The sequence below is a fragment of the Hippoglossus hippoglossus genome, chromosome 23 (assembly GCF_009819705.1).
Source record: "Hippoglossus hippoglossus isolate fHipHip1 chromosome 23, fHipHip1.pri, whole genome shotgun sequence".
In the NCBI taxonomy this organism is placed as follows: Eukaryota; Metazoa; Chordata; class Actinopteri; order Pleuronectiformes; family Pleuronectidae; genus Hippoglossus; species Hippoglossus hippoglossus.
The window spans coordinates 8,666,305-8,683,965 of NC_047173.1; the positions used below are offsets into that span (position 1 = coordinate 8,666,305).

General features: G+C 43.2%; 1 protein-coding gene across 2 annotated transcripts; it reads right to left on the reverse strand.

Moving 5' to 3' along the window:
* Positions 1–12,762: 12,762 nt before the first annotated feature.
* Positions 12,763–17,376, reverse strand: gpr85 (G protein-coupled receptor 85). 2 transcript variants are annotated; one of them, XM_034578752.1, is made up of 2 exons: positions 17,128–17,376; positions 12,763–15,831 (listed from the first exon to the last, which is right to left on the reverse strand). In XM_034578752.1, the coding sequence occupies exon 2, from the start codon at positions 15,678–15,680 to the stop codon at positions 14,547–14,549; it is 1,134 nt and encodes a 377-aa protein (XP_034434643.1). In that variant the 5' UTR covers positions 15,681–15,831; positions 17,128–17,376; the 3' UTR covers positions 12,763–14,546. The 2 variants fall into 2 exon arrangements, with proteins under 2 accessions (XP_034434643.1, XP_034434644.1); XM_034578753.1 differs by having other exon boundaries at positions 16,773–17,376.
* Between the last annotated feature and the right edge of the window lie 285 nt (positions 17,377–17,661).

Consider the following 17,661-nt stretch of genomic DNA (forward strand, 5'->3'; position numbering starts at 1 on the left):
ATGTTTCCCTTACTAATCTCATAGATACAAATTTCATTGTCTGCCGTCTTTTATTTCTGCAAATTTTCACTCATTAATACGCTTCGTTATTTTTCTGGAATACAGCTGTTTTGTGTTTCTATGAAATTAAACAGAACTGCAGCCGTGTCTCAATTCTAGGGCCGCCTCCTCCAGGGGCTGCATTTGAAGACCAGGCTGTCCCAGTTCGAGGTTTACGGACAGTTTACCTCGCGTCCGTCCATCGCCGAGCAATGACTTCTCTGGTGGACCCTTCTCAGGCCAACCCCTCCCAGGACTCATTGCGCTTTTTTTTCCCAAAGAGATAATGGCGATGACAAGCGAAGAGATGTTACTTTATGATGCCTACACTTTTAAATGTATCGGGCTTCAACTCAACCGTACAACGTTACACATGTCAGAAAACCAAGTCACATCAAAACGTTCTCGTCGTGTCCAACTGCAGCGCTGTTGCTAGGTGACCGCGACAAGGGGGCGGGACAAGCTTCGGCCTTTGTGGTCTACACAGCCCATGAAGGAGGTGGTCCATGAATTGACATAGAAATGGGAGAATTGTGTTGCTCTCGTTTTCACTCCTCACCCTGAACATGTGTTGTTGCTCTGTATAACGCTAGTGAGAAATGTGTAGCTGACTTATAATTGGAGCTTAAACTGCCAGAATCATGTCCAGCAAGTTCAAGGCTAATGCCGAGCTGTAGATCACTTCAAAAGATTTAGAAGTCATTAAAAATCTGCGTTTATCTCTGATATTCAGCGAGGAAACTTACAATATCAAGACTGCTAAACAGAGTTGTATTTATACAGGTGCAGCTCTTCTGGTTCAGGAGATCGTGAGGAATATCCTCTGCTCAGTGGTTTTTCAGTTCAGGTAGGTTTTGTCTTTTCTCTGCATGAAAACCACTGAGTCACTCGGACAAAATCTGATTTAATCACCACATGTGGCTGCAGGGTCGCTGTTGCTCAGTAAAAGTTACATAGTTTTGTTTTAAAGCCAATTTGTGCAACAAAGTTCATTGCAATGCATAATTTTGTGTTAATACATCAGCAGTGTACAGACAGCACATAATGTTGTCATGGCATCGGCATCGCGGGGCCTCAGCAATGTACATTATGTGCTATTGCTTTAGCTGGTTAGTGTGGAAAGATAGAAAGAAAGAAGCAGACAGAGGAAATAACATCTCCGTCATTACGATCTACAACAACGCAGCACAATACACAAAATGTTACTCGACAACTCAAAATAACAAGAAAACATCACTATATTATTATGCTTCCACAAATGGGCTTTTTTTCACTGGCTGCTCGCTCTGATAAGCGCTCGTGGAAATAATTAAAGTGAATTTTCTGAATTTCTGAAGTAATTTAGCCGCGGAGAGCTCTTGACCCTGGAGATGAACTGAAGCCGCTGCGCTGATTTACAGCCACGGACAGGGCTTCATTAACAGGCCTGGGTGGAGGGCCAATAAAAGGGACTCTTAGAAGAAATTAAACTGCACTCCTTTTCGAAACAGCCCACAGAAAGATCCCACATCCATCTTCAAACTGACACAGAGAGATTTCATTTCATTTGGTTTCAAACCCAGGGACCAGAAAACAAATTCAATTTCTTAAGTGGCCGTTTCAACTCTGGTAAGAGAGATAAGAGAGCACGGATGAAGATAGTCGACCAATGATGGATTAAATGGCTGGAAATATCTTGCGATGTATAAATTAGTTCATCTGAGTGATTTCCCCCCCGAAAAACTGACGACATCGTGGTTCCGCTTTGATCTTAGTGAGGAGTTTCTGCTGTGTGAGATTGGCAACATTTCCTGTGATCCATAATGTAAAAAGTAGCGACTCGAGTTGTTCATACACCACCTCGGATCTAAAGAGGTTGACATCTATTCATTGTACAGAATCCAACATCCCTGACATTATGACTCCATTAGGCTGGCAGTAGATGTCGCTGATAAAATTAAATTGAGTGTGTTCTCCCTTGAAAAATGGCAGGTTGGCACCAAAAAGAACCGGAACATTTTCCCTTCCCTGGTCAGATTTATAGTCATTTAGTATAGTATAGCCCATCGTATAGTACAGCATAGTATATTATTATATGATATGGTATAGTGTAATGTAATATAGTATGGCATGGTTAGTATATATAGTTTAGTATAGTACAGCATAGTATCGTATATAACGTTTATGAAAAACCATTTAACTGTGTAAAACAAATCCCAGTATTGTAAAATTCAGCCTTTTATTTCGTGTTACTGACATAAATGTTATGTTTCATGAATAATATGTTTCTCTTTTCACAATAAGAGCCTAAAGCATGTCATTTTATTGTAATTTATTCTCATGTTTTTATCTCTTATGTCCGGCTCTAGTACTCTGCCTCAGTCCTTACAGACCTTCTACATCAGTAAACTTTTTTTCTTAACTTTGGTGATGTTTTGTAGTAACAACCATTAGTGGATCCCCTGTGAGGGAAGAGCGAGGCACTAGAGGCCCTACATATTAAACAGCTAACGGAACCAAATGGAACACACAGTATCAGACACCTCAGTCACCAAGCAACAGCAGGAGTGTGTGAAGTCGTGATGCAAGCCTGACCTGACCTGATCTGTCACAAATAGAACTGTGTATTTACTGGAATAAAAATAGTACAAAAAAGGTTCTCAAAGGTCAATTACTGTTTATCCATCCATCTTTCAATGTTTATCATTTGAGGTGCTCTTTCATGTACTTTATCCGAGCACAATAATGTGCTTTTGTTGTGCCAAACCCGACCATGCATGCATGCACGTCTCTGTAACACGGGTTATATAATGCATAATTACAGACCAGCAATCTGATTGTTTAAATTTGCATTCCCACAATGTGGGAAAGTGGTTGCTATGCTAACTCATGTGGCAACGAGCGGAGAGCTGCTTTACAAGGGGGAGCGGGTAAGAAAATTCTGGAAAGAAAACCCTTTCAGGAGCCGTAGATCAGACGTGGCACAAAGTTGATTAATGTGACAGACAGGACGTTGGTGGGAGAGGAGACGGATGACATGTCAGACGAGTATTCAGCTACAGTCTTCCCAACAAAACCAACAAACCAAAATTCAGTCCGACCAAAAGATGTTGTCTGGTTTGGATCAAACTGAACCATGTTTCGAAGAGTTTGCAGTTTGAAAACGTTCTTTTAGATAGTTTTGATTCGCTCCATATATTACATTACGAAACCAAAACTAACCGGATCAAACGTAAACAATGTAAGACGTGTCAGACTTTCAGGTGTGAAAACGCCCTTGGAGTCAGAAAGCAAAGGGGGGAAAGAAGTAGACCATTTCTTCAGCTGGTCAGTTTAAAGTTCTCAGATTTTTGTCTTTGTGTAAAAATAAATCCTAAAAATCGCACACGAAAGACAAACAAATGACCTATTTCCTGCGTTTCCAGGAAGATGTGGACAGGGACATATCTCACAGGTTCACAGGGAAACGACTTAAACCCAAGGGGATGATGGATCTGGTATAAAAACAAATCACAGGTGAGGTGACGTGCAGTTCACTGTACCTACGCCTTAACAATCATGTTGACGAATGGACGTTCATCCGCGGGGCAGCCAAGGTCAGAACAGATGACAGCTCCTATCTGCCTTCATGGCGTAGGGGGATTTTAAACTGTAGGCATGTAGGGACTGTATTATGCACCACATTTACAATATAATCCAATGATAGAATTACATTGCAATGAAAAATAAAGAAGGTGGCAATCTGCAAGGTGGAATAACCCATTTCACATAGAGACGACATGGCCTTGTGCCGTATGTTCAGTTTCACGTGTGTCAGCTATCACAGGCAGGAGCATGAAGTAATCAATAGCAGCTGGATATCAATACAAGCCCGTTCACGCGGATGTCATGTACGCTACCGAAGCAGATCCAATACCGCGGTGATTTATTCAGGTTGCAGGTTTTTCTGTTGCCGTGTGTCTGGGAGCATTTTTTCCCCCTCACGGATACCCGGGGGCCGAGCGGCCGGAGGGACGGCAGCGGTGATTCAGAGGGAAACTCTCGCAGCGCCGTGCTGTTGTTGATGACTAATGATGATGGCTCTCCGCTGCTTTGCTCGAGGCCCTTTTTCTGTTTCAAGACCGTTTCCTTGCTCTCCTAACGGCATGCAAAAATAATGCATATGTTCATATGTGGATTTTAGCAGATAAATGATGTATAGGAGTGTTGATTTATAATACAAATTGAACACATACAGTATAACATAAAGGCACAATGAAACTTTCCCGTGTACGCCCTGCACTGTGTGAACTATAGAGTATAAATTCTGCAGCAGAGCAAACAGTATCTGAGGAGAAGGTTATTATATCTATGTACCAAATAATTCTTCAGGAGGAAAATTGAATCCCTCGAACACAGAAGGTAGAAAATTACTTTTTCACCGTTGTGTCCGTGTTTGCAGTAGAACGAGACAATAAAATGCCCTTCCCCTGCCCAGCCCCCCAAAAAAGAACTGCTGATAGATTTAGAGATGATGCCTGCAGATGTGCATCTGTAGAAAGTTCAACCAGAGTCTCAACATGCATTCTCTCTTGATTAATTCAAACAATAAAGCAACGGTGGAATAATGAACTTATTCAAATAATGGTTCTACATCCAGCTTTATGCCTGTAGCCAAATTAAATCCTTATCCGACACAATAAAAGTCCGTCTTTGTTTATGTTGTTATTATTTTTGTGCATGTACAGAAAATGTTTGATTTGTCACAGCAGGTTATGCCTATTTTCAGCAGAGAATACAAGATGAATCATTCTGGTCTCGCACGCAACAGACAACAGAAACACTGTCTGAGTCAAATATACTCTTCTATGGATTAACACAAACAAGCAAAAAACGTCAAACCATGTAATCCTGTTTTCAGAGTCCAATGACGCATGTGTTTTTGTCTAGATTGTATATAAACATGGATGACATGACAGCTACCCAAAAGTGAAGATCGCCACCTGTTGGCTGGCTGCAGTATAGGTCATCAACCCGCCTCCTCCATGTTAGTGGATGGGATATGGAGCCAAACTACAAAGTTACAGTACACGTCAGCCTTGCTTAATTCAGGGGCTGCATCCTTCGAAGGAAGCAATCTGAAATGAGACGTTCTGGTCTGCAGAGGCTTTTGAGGATTGGCGTCAACAGCTTGTCCCTTAGTGATTATTGCCTAACAACAGAGTGGAAGTTGGACAGGACACTTCTTACAACAACGGTTCGTTACCGCAGCGCAATGAATCTTGGGATAGGTCGGGCTGGGAGGAATCCTGTTAGAGCCTTTGTTTCTCGGTCGGATTTGTCGGCTGCATTTCGAGTCCTCGAAAGGAGATAGCCTAGTCCCTTCGCTGGGACGTGATCGGTTCACATTCAAGTGTTCTTTTATCTACAAAGTTTGGATTTAGTTTGTTATAAGATATTTGATGTTATAAAAACTGGATGAAAGCTCATGATTGACAGCTGAGGCCGACTCGGGGCATCACCACCACAGCTCCATTCCCTGATCGCTACTGCACAGACACAAAATAAATCATTCGCGCAAAACGGCAGCGTTTGTATTCACATTATTTTTGGCTTCATTTCAGGTTAGTGGGAGGAATTGAAGACGAGTCATCCATATTTATATACAGTCTATGATTTTTTGTATAATTTGTTGTTTCAGAGGCAACTTAGTTTAGCTGACTTTCCTGGAAGTGATCTGGTATATTTACAGAAAAACACCAATACGATAATTAGCTTGTCTGTTTGCTACCACTGTTAATAAATAGAAAAGAAAAAACTTTTATCTTGAATAAGAAAGTGGTCTCAGACTTTTGTACCACACACACATATATATATATATATATATATATATATATATATGAAGTGCAGACAAAACAACAAATGGAGAAGAAAACCGCAGGTGACACCCCTATCAGTCATCTCAGGTATCATCAGTCAGCGCTGCCGTCAGTGCCGTCCGACAAATTAAGATGGATGCCCGAAATGTGGTTGTATCATCACATCGATTTCGCTCCCACAAACGGAGCACAAATATGGCAAGTTTAAAAAATTTGCTGTCTCGGGTTAGAAATTGCTGCCTGTCACCGTCCCAAAGCCCCTTTTTCTCAGCCAGCTATTACACCGGCGGCCACAAACACACCCATCCATCACCTGTCGACTTCATAACTATCCTGAATTAAGAATTCACACGGCATTAATTCGCCACCTCTCCATCTCTGTCAGCGAGGGAGAGATGAAGAGTTGTGTTTTCCTCCTTCTCTGTTCTGATATCAGGAGGAGGATGGAGGAGGAGGAGGAGGAGGCGGCGAGAGCTCACTCGTCTGAGCCTTTGTGAGTGTGACGGGCCTGACTCACGAGAATGAGATGTTTCCAAAAATAAAGGGGAGAGGGAGAGGGAGAGGGGACGGGGAGGAAGAGAGAGAGGTAGAGAATGTGCTGAACAGGCTGGAACACAAGAAGACGAGTGGATTAACTCCCTCCCCTGTTCCTCCCTCTCTCTCCCCCTCTCTCTCCCCCTCTCTCTTCCAAAAGCCCTTGGATTCATCGCAAAACATGCAGAATTAGTGGGAACAAATCGCCTGTATAAACACCCCTAAACACTCTCCCCAACTGCAATGATGCAAAAAAAAATGTAGATAAATAAATAAATAATGACGCCGTTCTCTCAGCAACGTTATTAAAAGAGGAGAAAAATAAATGATCCAAGCTGTAAAGAGAACATGAATGCACATTTATCCACAATGCATTCAGCTTCTGTCTCTTTAATATTGATTTCCTCTTCTCCTCTGGGGGCAGATGTGCCCCGCTGGGAGTGGATGTAAGCAGTTGGTCGGATGATGTTAACAGGCAGCGTAACGTACATGTTTGGCTTTTGCATCGTGACAGATTGCCCTCTCCGCAAACGCCGCGCCATGACAACACGGCAGTCTCATCCTCCTCCTTGTGAATCATAATACTCTGCAAACCCCCTGTAAGCCACACAGCAGCTTGTGAATATTTCAGTTTGTTGGGAAAAGCCTGCTAGTTTTGTCGGTTTTTTACCCAAGAAGCTCGATCTAATTCAAGCGCGAGGAAAGCGGGAGGAAAAGACGAGGCTCTCGATTGGCGGAGAAGCATTTTACCACCGACGGCTACCAAAACGCTCTATTCAATTTTCATGTGACCCAAATATTGCTTTTCCTCTCTGCCGACTATACACGTGTCTTTATGTGTGTGAGTGTGTGTGTGTGTGTGTGTGTGTGTGTGTGTGTGTGTAAGATGATTATCTCAACACACTTGCACAGAGACACAGACACTGTAAGACCGATTGGCTCCTGATTGGTCAGCCCCCTCACATCTGGAGTGGATGTGGAAGAATCTCCCTCTACTACACGTTCATCACCCAGCAACACACAACAGTAGCAAAGACGACGCCGCAGATAATTTGTCATCAACGTCATTGATTCGCTATCAGGCTCTCGGACGGCATCGCGCGGCAAGGGTATCATGGGACCTTTAATCTTGCATGAAAGACGTGGGTAATCCTCGTCAGAGGATTACTCCAGACCAGTACTCCCCCTTCGTATATTCCAACTTTGGCGTACATGCGCTTAAGTGCTAACCCACCGGTCGTGATCTACCCGCGGCTCCATCACTCATCCTGAGTATAAGCGGAAAAGGGGGACGTGTTTACTCTTGACTCCCACTGCAGCCTAGAGGATTTAGCCGTAAAGAAGCAGAACCTATGTGAGCTTACATCCTGACCTGTACGCTGAAGAGCCTGTAGCAGCAGTTTCTGCCCCGTTCAGAGCCCAATATCATTCTGCTAAGACATTTACATCCCCATGAACAGCTCACAACCCAATGTGCATAATGCACCAGTACAGATAGCAGAGCATAAAACATGGTGGATTATTCTTTTCAACGTCTGTCCACACAACCTTTGTTTTTCAAAATATGTCAGACATACCCGAATGTATTTGGGAACCTTTGCCTCCTGTTCACATCAAATCTTTGCGAGAATAAAACATACGCTTCCGGTGGCGAAGCAAATCGCTGATTGGCTTTGTGTTGGGTTCAACTTTAGTGAACTTTGACCCGCGATATTAGCTTAAGATTTGCATATGTGTAACCATGCCCTAACAAGTTCATTTACCAAAATCTACCAATTCTGCAAACACAGCACATCCCTTACATATATAGACACATGAGCTGACGGCTGTAACTTCGTGAACAGAACATATGACGAAGCCTCAGCACAGCCCAGATATACCTTCAAGCGAACATGACATCACAAGACCTCTAAAAATTTGCTCCACCCAGATTTTTCGGAGAAATTATCCATCCACCGGATCTCACATTACAAGAGAAGAGGAGAGAAAGAAATACTGTTTAAATATGTAGGACGGAGTCTTTTGAAGCTCCGTCTGCAATTAAATCAGTTAATATTTAAAGCAGGGGATATTCTTTATATAAGGCATTAGCATGATGGGCTGCAGGAGTCGGGAGGACGGTGTTGAAGAGTTGCAGGAAAGGAAGACATCCGCTTGCAATGCTTCATTGGTGTAATAGCTTGTCTGACAATATAAACGCCACAGCACCCCCTGCCTCCCCGTCCGCCCCGCCTCCCCGGGGAGCAGAAATCATGATTATGGTGCGTTTTTATTGGACCCCCTCCCCAGCCCTTACCTCATGTCATCTAATTATTCTTTATCCCGGCACTTGTTGTCAGATAACATAATGTTTTTTTTCCGCACATTTTTCGATTCAGTTTTCATTTACACGAGCTGGAGAGGGGCTGATTTCATGCATCCGTCCAAATTAAAGATCCCTTTCATAGAGACACTTTTTTTTGTTCAACCATTTGCTTGCATTGTCCCAGAAGTTTTGTTTGACAGGCGATTTATTCACAGTCAAAACAATGGATCGTGATTGGAGAGGGAGCAGGACAGGAAAAAAAACGACAATAATAGGGAGCTATTTGGCAACACCTACACATGCAGACACACAGCGATCCCTCGTGTTATCATTCATTTGACCATCACCAATTTGCAGTGGCACATCAACCATTAGGCTGAGCAGCCATTAGAGGGAGAACTACAGCAGCTCCTCACTTAGACGACCATCCTCTCCGCAGCAGAGGCCTGTTTGGCATCACACACTGTTCTGATGGTGTGTGTATGTTTTTTCCAAACTTTATTCAGTGCTCTTTCAGTTTGAGAGCAGGACGTATTGATTTCATGTTCAGATTTTGCAACGTTTTCACTCAAAGCCTTGCGCTCGAACTCAAACAGCCCATGCTTCAGCTCTTCTCCTCGTGCTCACGATGCATCTGTGCGCCCGAAAAATGTCTAAACAAGTTGGTCAAAGTTCTCTATTGAGACCTGGGAAAAAATATGTTAATACCCTAAAGGACCCCTAAGGATTTATTTTTAACCAGGTTCAAGTTCTCCACGTCTTTATATACACACAACAAGGTTGTCATTTGTAAACCCTACACCTGCCAATCTATTTGTTGGGAAATGTTGAAAGACTTGTTGCACCAAAGAAAGAAGAAAGAACAATTTTAAGAGCAGATGATAAATCTGAGGGTAAAGCTGCCTGAGCGTGAGCAGAGGAGCTGAAGCTGGAGCGCTGGAAATCTGTCCAAGCAGCAAAATAACCTAAATAAAGTCGAGGACAGACGTGAGTGCATGAAAACCTGCAGCCACAAAGTAAAACACACTTTTGCAAAAGAAAAGACACATTTACACACAAATTGCATTTCCTACCGTAAAACATTTCACAAAACAGGATGAAAGCATGGGAGGAGCCGCACAAAGCACATCGAACCATTATATTTCCAGCTCCGTTCTCAAGTGCTAACACAATGAAACAAATATGCAGAGCAGGGGCGATGCCAACTCCGAAAGCAATTCTTCCTTTTCTCCTGAGTAGCTTGTCAGAAGATTGAGTCGGCCACTCCATTCCATTCACGGCAGCTTTCCATATTTGAGTGCTTCTCGGCACCGACCCCTTACTGCACTTTAATTAAGGTTTGGCGTACATTATACAAATAGAAAATGCTTAAGAGTGCAGACAGGCTCACATTAGATGAGCTCCCCCCTTTACTTTTTTTCAACAACAAAAAAAAAGCCCATGTTTTTACGTCAACAGATGGTATTTACTCAAATTACAGACATCAAATCAGGTCAAGGGTGAGATGCTTTCTTTTGCGAGCCCATTGGCAGCCCAATAGAAAGCAGAGATTATATGTGCAAGTCCGCTGAGATGCAAGGAGAGCGACACCGAATTAGAGATTGGTAGTGTTATTCATCGGCAGCCAAAATCCAATAGCAATATCTTCTGATCTCTAAATGAAAAGTTTCCCCAGCAGAGCTTTCTCTGAAATTAAAAAAGACCCGTTTTCTATTATTCCGTGATCTAAACACAAAAGTACAAAGATCCAACCCTCATCAGGCTGTACAGTCGACTACAGCGTCCTAATTGCTTTGATTATGAACAATATGTTTCTCGATGTTCCTCTGGAGAGACGGCGCCTCGCAGAGAGGTGGGGGAAACCGGGTTAAAACCGCTTTGAAGCCGACCACCTCTGCATGTCATCTCCTCTCAGACGTGTTGAGAAGACAGAGTTACTGGGATGCTCGGAAAATGGGCCAGTGCTCAAAAGTGACACTGTTTGTGATCTGCATGTGCTGAATGGAGCTAAAATATACATAAGTGAGACGTTCACTCCTGCCCAAGTAGCACAGTTTCAAGCCCCGAGTTTAAAGATTCAATCCCAGAAAGATGTCGTGCCTCGTTTCATCAACATCAACAGTCTCACTCGTAATATATCTAGAAATAAAAGGCATCACAGCATAATGCAGAAAAAAGCAAAAACAGAAATGAACATCAAACGCCACCAGAGCGCTTCCAGTATTTCAGCTATTCCCTTAAATTTCAATAAATGCCTTTGCTACATCGGCCTGAGCTTTTCTGGGCCCAAATTGGAATCATCAGTTTCCAAAATAAACCCATAATTGCCGGTCTCGTAATGAAAATGGATCCCTAATAGACGTTTCTCATCAGCAGTATACCTGCAGCCCAGCGTGCAATTACCTGGAGTGTTTACAAGCCCTTTCCAGCATCATATTTAGTGTTTTCAGACACCGAGGATGAGGTCATTACTTAACTGAATGGTTTCTGGAGGCAAAATTGGAGAGTGGAACTCATTGGTTTTTTGGTCAGAAGCAAAGAAAAAAGCTGCAATGTTTGTGGAATCGTAAAATAATGGCACTTAAACATTACCAACATTCTGCAAGTACAGACTTTTACAGAGAAATACCACTCAATTTAAGAATAACAATCACTGGGTGGTTATGTTGTCATCAAAGTTTGTTTGTCTGTCAACAGGATTATGAAAAAACTACTTGACGGATTATCATGAAACTTGGGGGAAGGATGCATTATGAGTCAGAGAAGAAAGCACATTGGTGTGAATCCGGATCAGAGGGCGGATCCAGGATTCAGATAAGCGTGTTTTTCAACCTTTTATGTTGATTTCCCAGAGAATATTTCATGGATCTTGTTGAAATGTTTAAGGGACTGATATTTATGAGTTTGTGCAATTTGGTGCAGATTCATCAAGATCCATGAATTATTCTCTGAGAAATCAATTAAAATGGGAAAAAAGCTATAACGCAATGTTAAGGAAAGTGAAAAAAACTACACCAAAACTTAATGGCATCTTCCCTGACTCATATTGCAGCCTTCCACCAAATTTCGTTGTAATCCGTCCAGTAGTTTTTGTGAAATCCTCTTCACAAACAAACGCAAATGCAGATGAAAACATGGCCTCCTCGGTGGTTCCACGGATTATTTTCAAAAACAAACATTGAATCGTTAACTTTAAAAAAACGATGAAGCTACTTTTTGGTTAAACTACATTCTAATACTCTACCTTTGGTTACATTTATTTCTTTCTGATACTTTTGAGGTGTCAAACTTCTTGCAAAATGCACTTTTATACATTTTTTTTCAATATTTCAGTACGTCTCGCTCCTCAATTCATTTCCAGTGCAGCCTCACATCAAAGTGACCTTAAAAAAAAGGAGAGAATAGGACAAACCGCTGTGTCATTTGTGGCCACAGGGCTGAGTGTGAAGGCGTTCATTAATCCAGAGTGGTTTGCCATTATTCCATATGGGAGTCGCATATATTACATCTGAATCACATTCAATCACATGGTTTAGCATATAGGTGTCCCAAGGACTCAAAAGAGACATGTATGAAAACCTTATCATTTTCGAATATAAAAAGACTGTTGGCATGAACAGAAATGACATAAAATCCTTTTAGAAATACCAACAACCACCATTACTCATTTACATACAACATATGGACCATGTAACATTATAATTAAACAATGTGTTTTGTAACGCTAAAACCACATTTAAGAGATAAGAAATGTAACCTTTGACCTGTAGGGGGAGTGAAGACAAATCCATCACCTGACCAAGCACCACTTCAAAACACTAGGGGGCTTTTTCGCAGATGTTTTCCAGCTGTCCTGTCAATACAGGGCGGTTTCCACCCAATGAGAGGGGATTTTAGTTAAAAACAAAACAAAATTTTGCAAAATGGAAACTCTTTTATTTTCAAAAAAAGCAACAGATTACACAGTTAACTTTCAGCAAATGCAATCCTAAACTGAAACTATACTCACATTCGGGACTTCAAAAAAAAAGGAAAAGACTCACATACTTACACACAATCTATTTATAATATACAAAAAAGAATACATAATAAATATTAAAATGGCCACAAGAGAGAAAAAATCGAAAACAATCAGTAGAGAGCAAATGTAGGGAAAGTAGAAACAAGACGGTGTGCCTTAAATGTCTTTTTTTTTGTCCTTTTTTTTTGTTTTTTTACAGTTTTTTACAAATTGTGCAAGATTTCATACTAAGGCTCTGGTCTTGAAGTGACTGTTGTCTGATCCACGCAGCACGCACACACACACACACACACGCACTCACACACACACACACACACACACACACACACACACACACACACACACACACACACACACACACACACAGTCCCTGTGCTCTGAGCACTCTGTGGGGTGTAGCAAACCTCTGCAGAATAAAAATGGGCTGCTCAGTGTTATGGCCTGTGATGCTCATGGGAGTGGACCAGCTTTCTAAAAAAATTGGACATGCACTTTCACATTGATGTGAAAAAGAAAAGAAATAAACCTCCCTTTGCATCTTGAAATAAAAAAACTAAATCTTTAGGAATGAATGAAAAAATAAACCCAACAATCAAGAAACATGATAATATCATAACCATTAAGGCAAGAACACCCGGAGTGGCATCAGCAATACTGTAACAATATGATAGTGTTTAGGTACATGGATATGATGAAACATTTAACTACTTCTTCAATGTCTTTTTTTAAGCACAAGGTCGTTATTAAAAGCAATTTATTTTTCCAAAATCCAAACATCATTTCATCATTTCATCTTTTTTTTTTATTTTTTATTTTTTCTTCCTCTTTTTTCTTATGTCAAAGGTGATAAGAAAATAACAATGCCGGACACTATAGGGACATATGGATCGTAAAACTACAAGAAAAATCATTTCTAGCTTTTAAGTTGCGACTTCAAAACCACACATTGTAAACCCCCCCCAACCGCCCCCATCCCCCATCGTCGTCGTTAAGCCCTCCCCCCCCCCCCCCCCACACCGCCCCAGGAAATGGAAATAAAAAGATCATCACTTACATTAAAACCATTTTTATCCTCTTGTGATGGTGTAATCCAACAGTCACTAAGTTTTGCTTTACTTACAGCGATTGTGTAGTCTGTTGCAAATTAAAGCATTCATTGTTTATTTTTGGGGAACCCCCCCGCCCCCCCTCCCTCCACAAAAAAAAGGAAAAAGTTGTCCTTGCAAACGCAACCGTCAACTGTTGACCAAAAAAAAGCTTCTTTACATCTTCTTTTTAGTGCAACTCTTAAAAATGTAAAACATTTCCAGTGATTCCTTGAGAGGTATCATTTCTTTGTTTTGTCGTTTTTTTCTTCTTTTCTTTTCATTTTTACACCTCACAGAATAATGCATCTTCAAATTATCCAAAGAAAGAGGTTCAGTTTTCATTGTTCTCGTCAAATCTTTTCTTTTCTTTTTTCAAGCTTTTTGCTTCTCTGCATTGGCATGGCCTTCCAACAACGTCTGTTTACTAGAACATAAACACAGGAGGGGGATCCAGAGAGACCTCCTGCGCATTTCCCATTCCCTTCAGCCTCCATGTTTGATACATTTCACACTCAATCACCCCCAGCGGAGCCTCGTGATTGGTCGTCCACCTTCCACCTCTGAAAAAAGGGGTTTGCAGAAGGAGGAACGAGAGGAGAAAACTGGAGGATGAAGAGAAGAGAGATAGAAAGAGAGAGTGCGCTGTACAGTGGGACCAAGCCCACATCAAGATCAATCAGGGAAATAGAGACATAGATGAGAAAAAAGCCACAGCAAAACCTTCATATAACGCAGTAGGGTTCCCTTGGTAACCTGGATTTTCTGCAGTAGAGGAGTGTGGTGCTGAAGCAGCGCCGGAGCTCCCTGTTGGAGAAGATGCAGATGAAAGGGTTGACCCCCGCCTGGGCAAAGCTCATCCACACGGCTGCCGTCAGGTAGCCCCCAGGGACCACGGGGCCCCTTGCAAACACCCGCCAGTAGCAGGCAACCAGATAGGGCCCCCACAGAGCTAGGAAGAAAAACGTCATGATGTAGAACATCCTACTAATCCTCTTCTCCGTTTTGAACTCATCTAACACCAGTAGACGCCTGCGGCCTGCTGCGTTGCTGTTCTGCCGGATGCCCAGCAAAGTAGGCGGGGTGGGGCCTCGGCCAAATCCAGCCAGCCAGTTGGCCGCCGCCTGCCCGCTGGCCCCCGGCCCGTGGAAGGTCCAGTTCTGGCTGACGGCAGGCACGAACTGGACAGGCTTCATCTTTCGACGGTCGTGGACGAAAAAGATGAGCTTGAGGTAAACCAGCTGTGTGGCCAGGAGGATGAGCGCCAGCAGGAGCATGAAGCCCAGCGAATCGTTTGCCCTGAAGGAGCGGTGCTGGAATGTGCACTGGTCCTCCTCCCGGATAAAAGAGTATGTCCCTACATCTAGCACTGGCGGGAACGCCATAGCCACCGACAACGTCCACACCATGCAGATGACGGCGAGGCAGGTCCAGAAGGTCAGCCTCTTGGTGTAGAAACGGTGATGAGCGATGGCCAGGTAGCGGGTGACGCTGACGCAAAACAGCATGAACGCCGTATGGAAACAAGAGAGGACACCCAGGAAGGCGATCACTTTGCAAGTCAGCGTGCCGTACGTCCAGGCCGACCCATTCTTGACCGAAGTGAAGACGAAGGGAAAGCAGATGGCGGAGCGCAGGATGTCGGAGGCGCACAGGTCCAGCAGGAAATAGTAGGGTGCCCGGTGCAGGCTCTTGTCTTTGACCAGCAGGATGGAGATCAGGAGGTTTCCGACCACGCCGACGCCGATGATGAAACCCAGGGAGGTCAATTTGAGGAACGTGGCGAGAGGAGAGACATTCTGCAAGATGGTGTGGTCCCCTGCATGACTATAGTTCGCCATAGATGGAGGAGGGATCATAAAGATAGCGGAATAGCTTCAGCCAAGTATCATGATCTAGAGGTGGCGGGGGGAGGCGTTAGATCCATTTGGCGATGTGCTTTGAAGAGGTTTCCAGGCATATAGGCAACCTCTCCCCTAAGGCATCCTTTGTTCCTTTGTCTCATCACACCTAAAAAAAAAAAAAAAACCTGAAAAATATCATCCACCCATCAGCGTTCGGTCTTACACAACAGCTGCATTGTTTTCAACTGCACTTGCACACATTCTAGTGATAAGTCACAGCCTCCCTCTGCTTCCCTGCCATTTATTTATTTATCTTCCCAACATTTTCACATTTAGAGTGGCACAGTGCCTCACAGAAAGCGACACAGACAGACAAGTGATGGAGCCTGATTAGAGCAAAACCATTAATCCGTGACAATCATTTGATTTACGTCTGGATTCTTGAGGGACAATCACCGGGGTAAGGAGGAAAAGAGAAAAGGCACAATCCAGCCTCCATTGGGTTACAAAAGACCCATTTCTACCCTTACATGTCGGGAAGGGAGAAACTAACCCATAATCCAAAAAGCAAGGGCTTGGATTGGACATTTTTTGGGACGGTTTTTCCACATTAAGAGGGGGGCAAAATCCTCATGTTCACACCCTACACCCTGCAGAACAGAGGAAGCAGCGGATGCCTTGAATAAAACTCGCCCCTGTCTCTATGCATTGTGGAAAAATCGACGGAGGGTGCATGCATAACACAGAGCATCCGTGTTTTTGTCTGATTAAAGGTTAACTGGATTAACGTTGATGAGCAGTGCTCTCATTACAGGGGCGTTAAATGAGCGAGGCACCATTTTTGTCTTTTTTTTACATCATAATCAGGCAGAATTAAGACTAATAAGAGAATATACTGACCCTGTGAAGCGCATTTCCACATAAATGTACTTGTGATCATGAGGATGGATGGAAATGGATGGTAGAAGTGACTACAACAACCCTGCTGGTAGCAATATTGCAGAACATCCTAAGCAATACCCTTTTTTTTTTATTGTTTAGACGAAACATAAAGGCTAAATCTCAATGCCTGAGTCCATCAATACTGGCAGTGGGGTGTCTACTTACGCGTTTTAATGCGTCCTCCGATTGTCAGTCGTGTTTTTTTTACGCGCGTCTGAATCCGATGGATCCCAGTGAAAAAACACAGCAGGGTAAAACCATCGTCCTTGCGCCCCGGTCGGGTGGATGAAGCACAACGGCGCAGCGGGTCCGCGCGTCCATTAGACTAGAATAATGACAATAATCCCCATGATGTCCCCGCTATCTGTATGAATTCACCCAGGGATGGAGACGCAGCCGCCACCACACAAGACAAGGCCGGTAAAAAAAATAAGAAGGAAAAAAAGAGGCGAGAGAAAGCGAGGGATGGAGAGAGGGAGGATGGAGATACAGCCGATCACCAGATCAATTCAAATCCTACCTGTTGATAATCCTATATCGTGTCCCTCCTATAGGAGGAATTCACTTTGCACTGGTCCCGTGTTTTTTAGCCGTTTTGTAAAAAAAAATCCTGGTTTGTTGCCTGCCCCCTTTTTTCCTCCACGGTGAATATCCTACAGTAAACGGAGCCCAGTGCGCATGCGCCCCGCATCCTCCTATTTGTGATCCAAGAAGCGTCTCGTCTCTTGTTGCAGCAGCAGCTCTCTCTCTCTCTCTCTCTCTCTCTCTCTCTCTCTGTGTCTCTTTCTTTCTCTCTCTCTCTCTCTCGATCTCTCTGTGTCTCGCTCTCTTTAACCCTCTCTCTCTCTCTCTCTCTCTCTCTCTCTGTCTCTTTCTTTCTTTCTCTCTCTCGATCTCTCTGTGTCTCTCTCTCTTTAACCCTCTCTCTCTCTGTCTTTCTCTCTCGCTCTCCCTTTCTCTCTCTCTCTCTCTCTCTCTCTCTCTCTCTCTCTCTAATGGTAACATCTGTTCAATTGGGATGGTGACGCGTTACAAGTACTTACGTTTACTCTGG

Coding starts and splice junctions, on each gene's coding strand:
- gpr85 (XM_034578752.1), bottom strand. CDS start 15,680: ATGATCCCTCCTCCATCTATGGCGAACTATAGTCATGCAGGGGACCAC.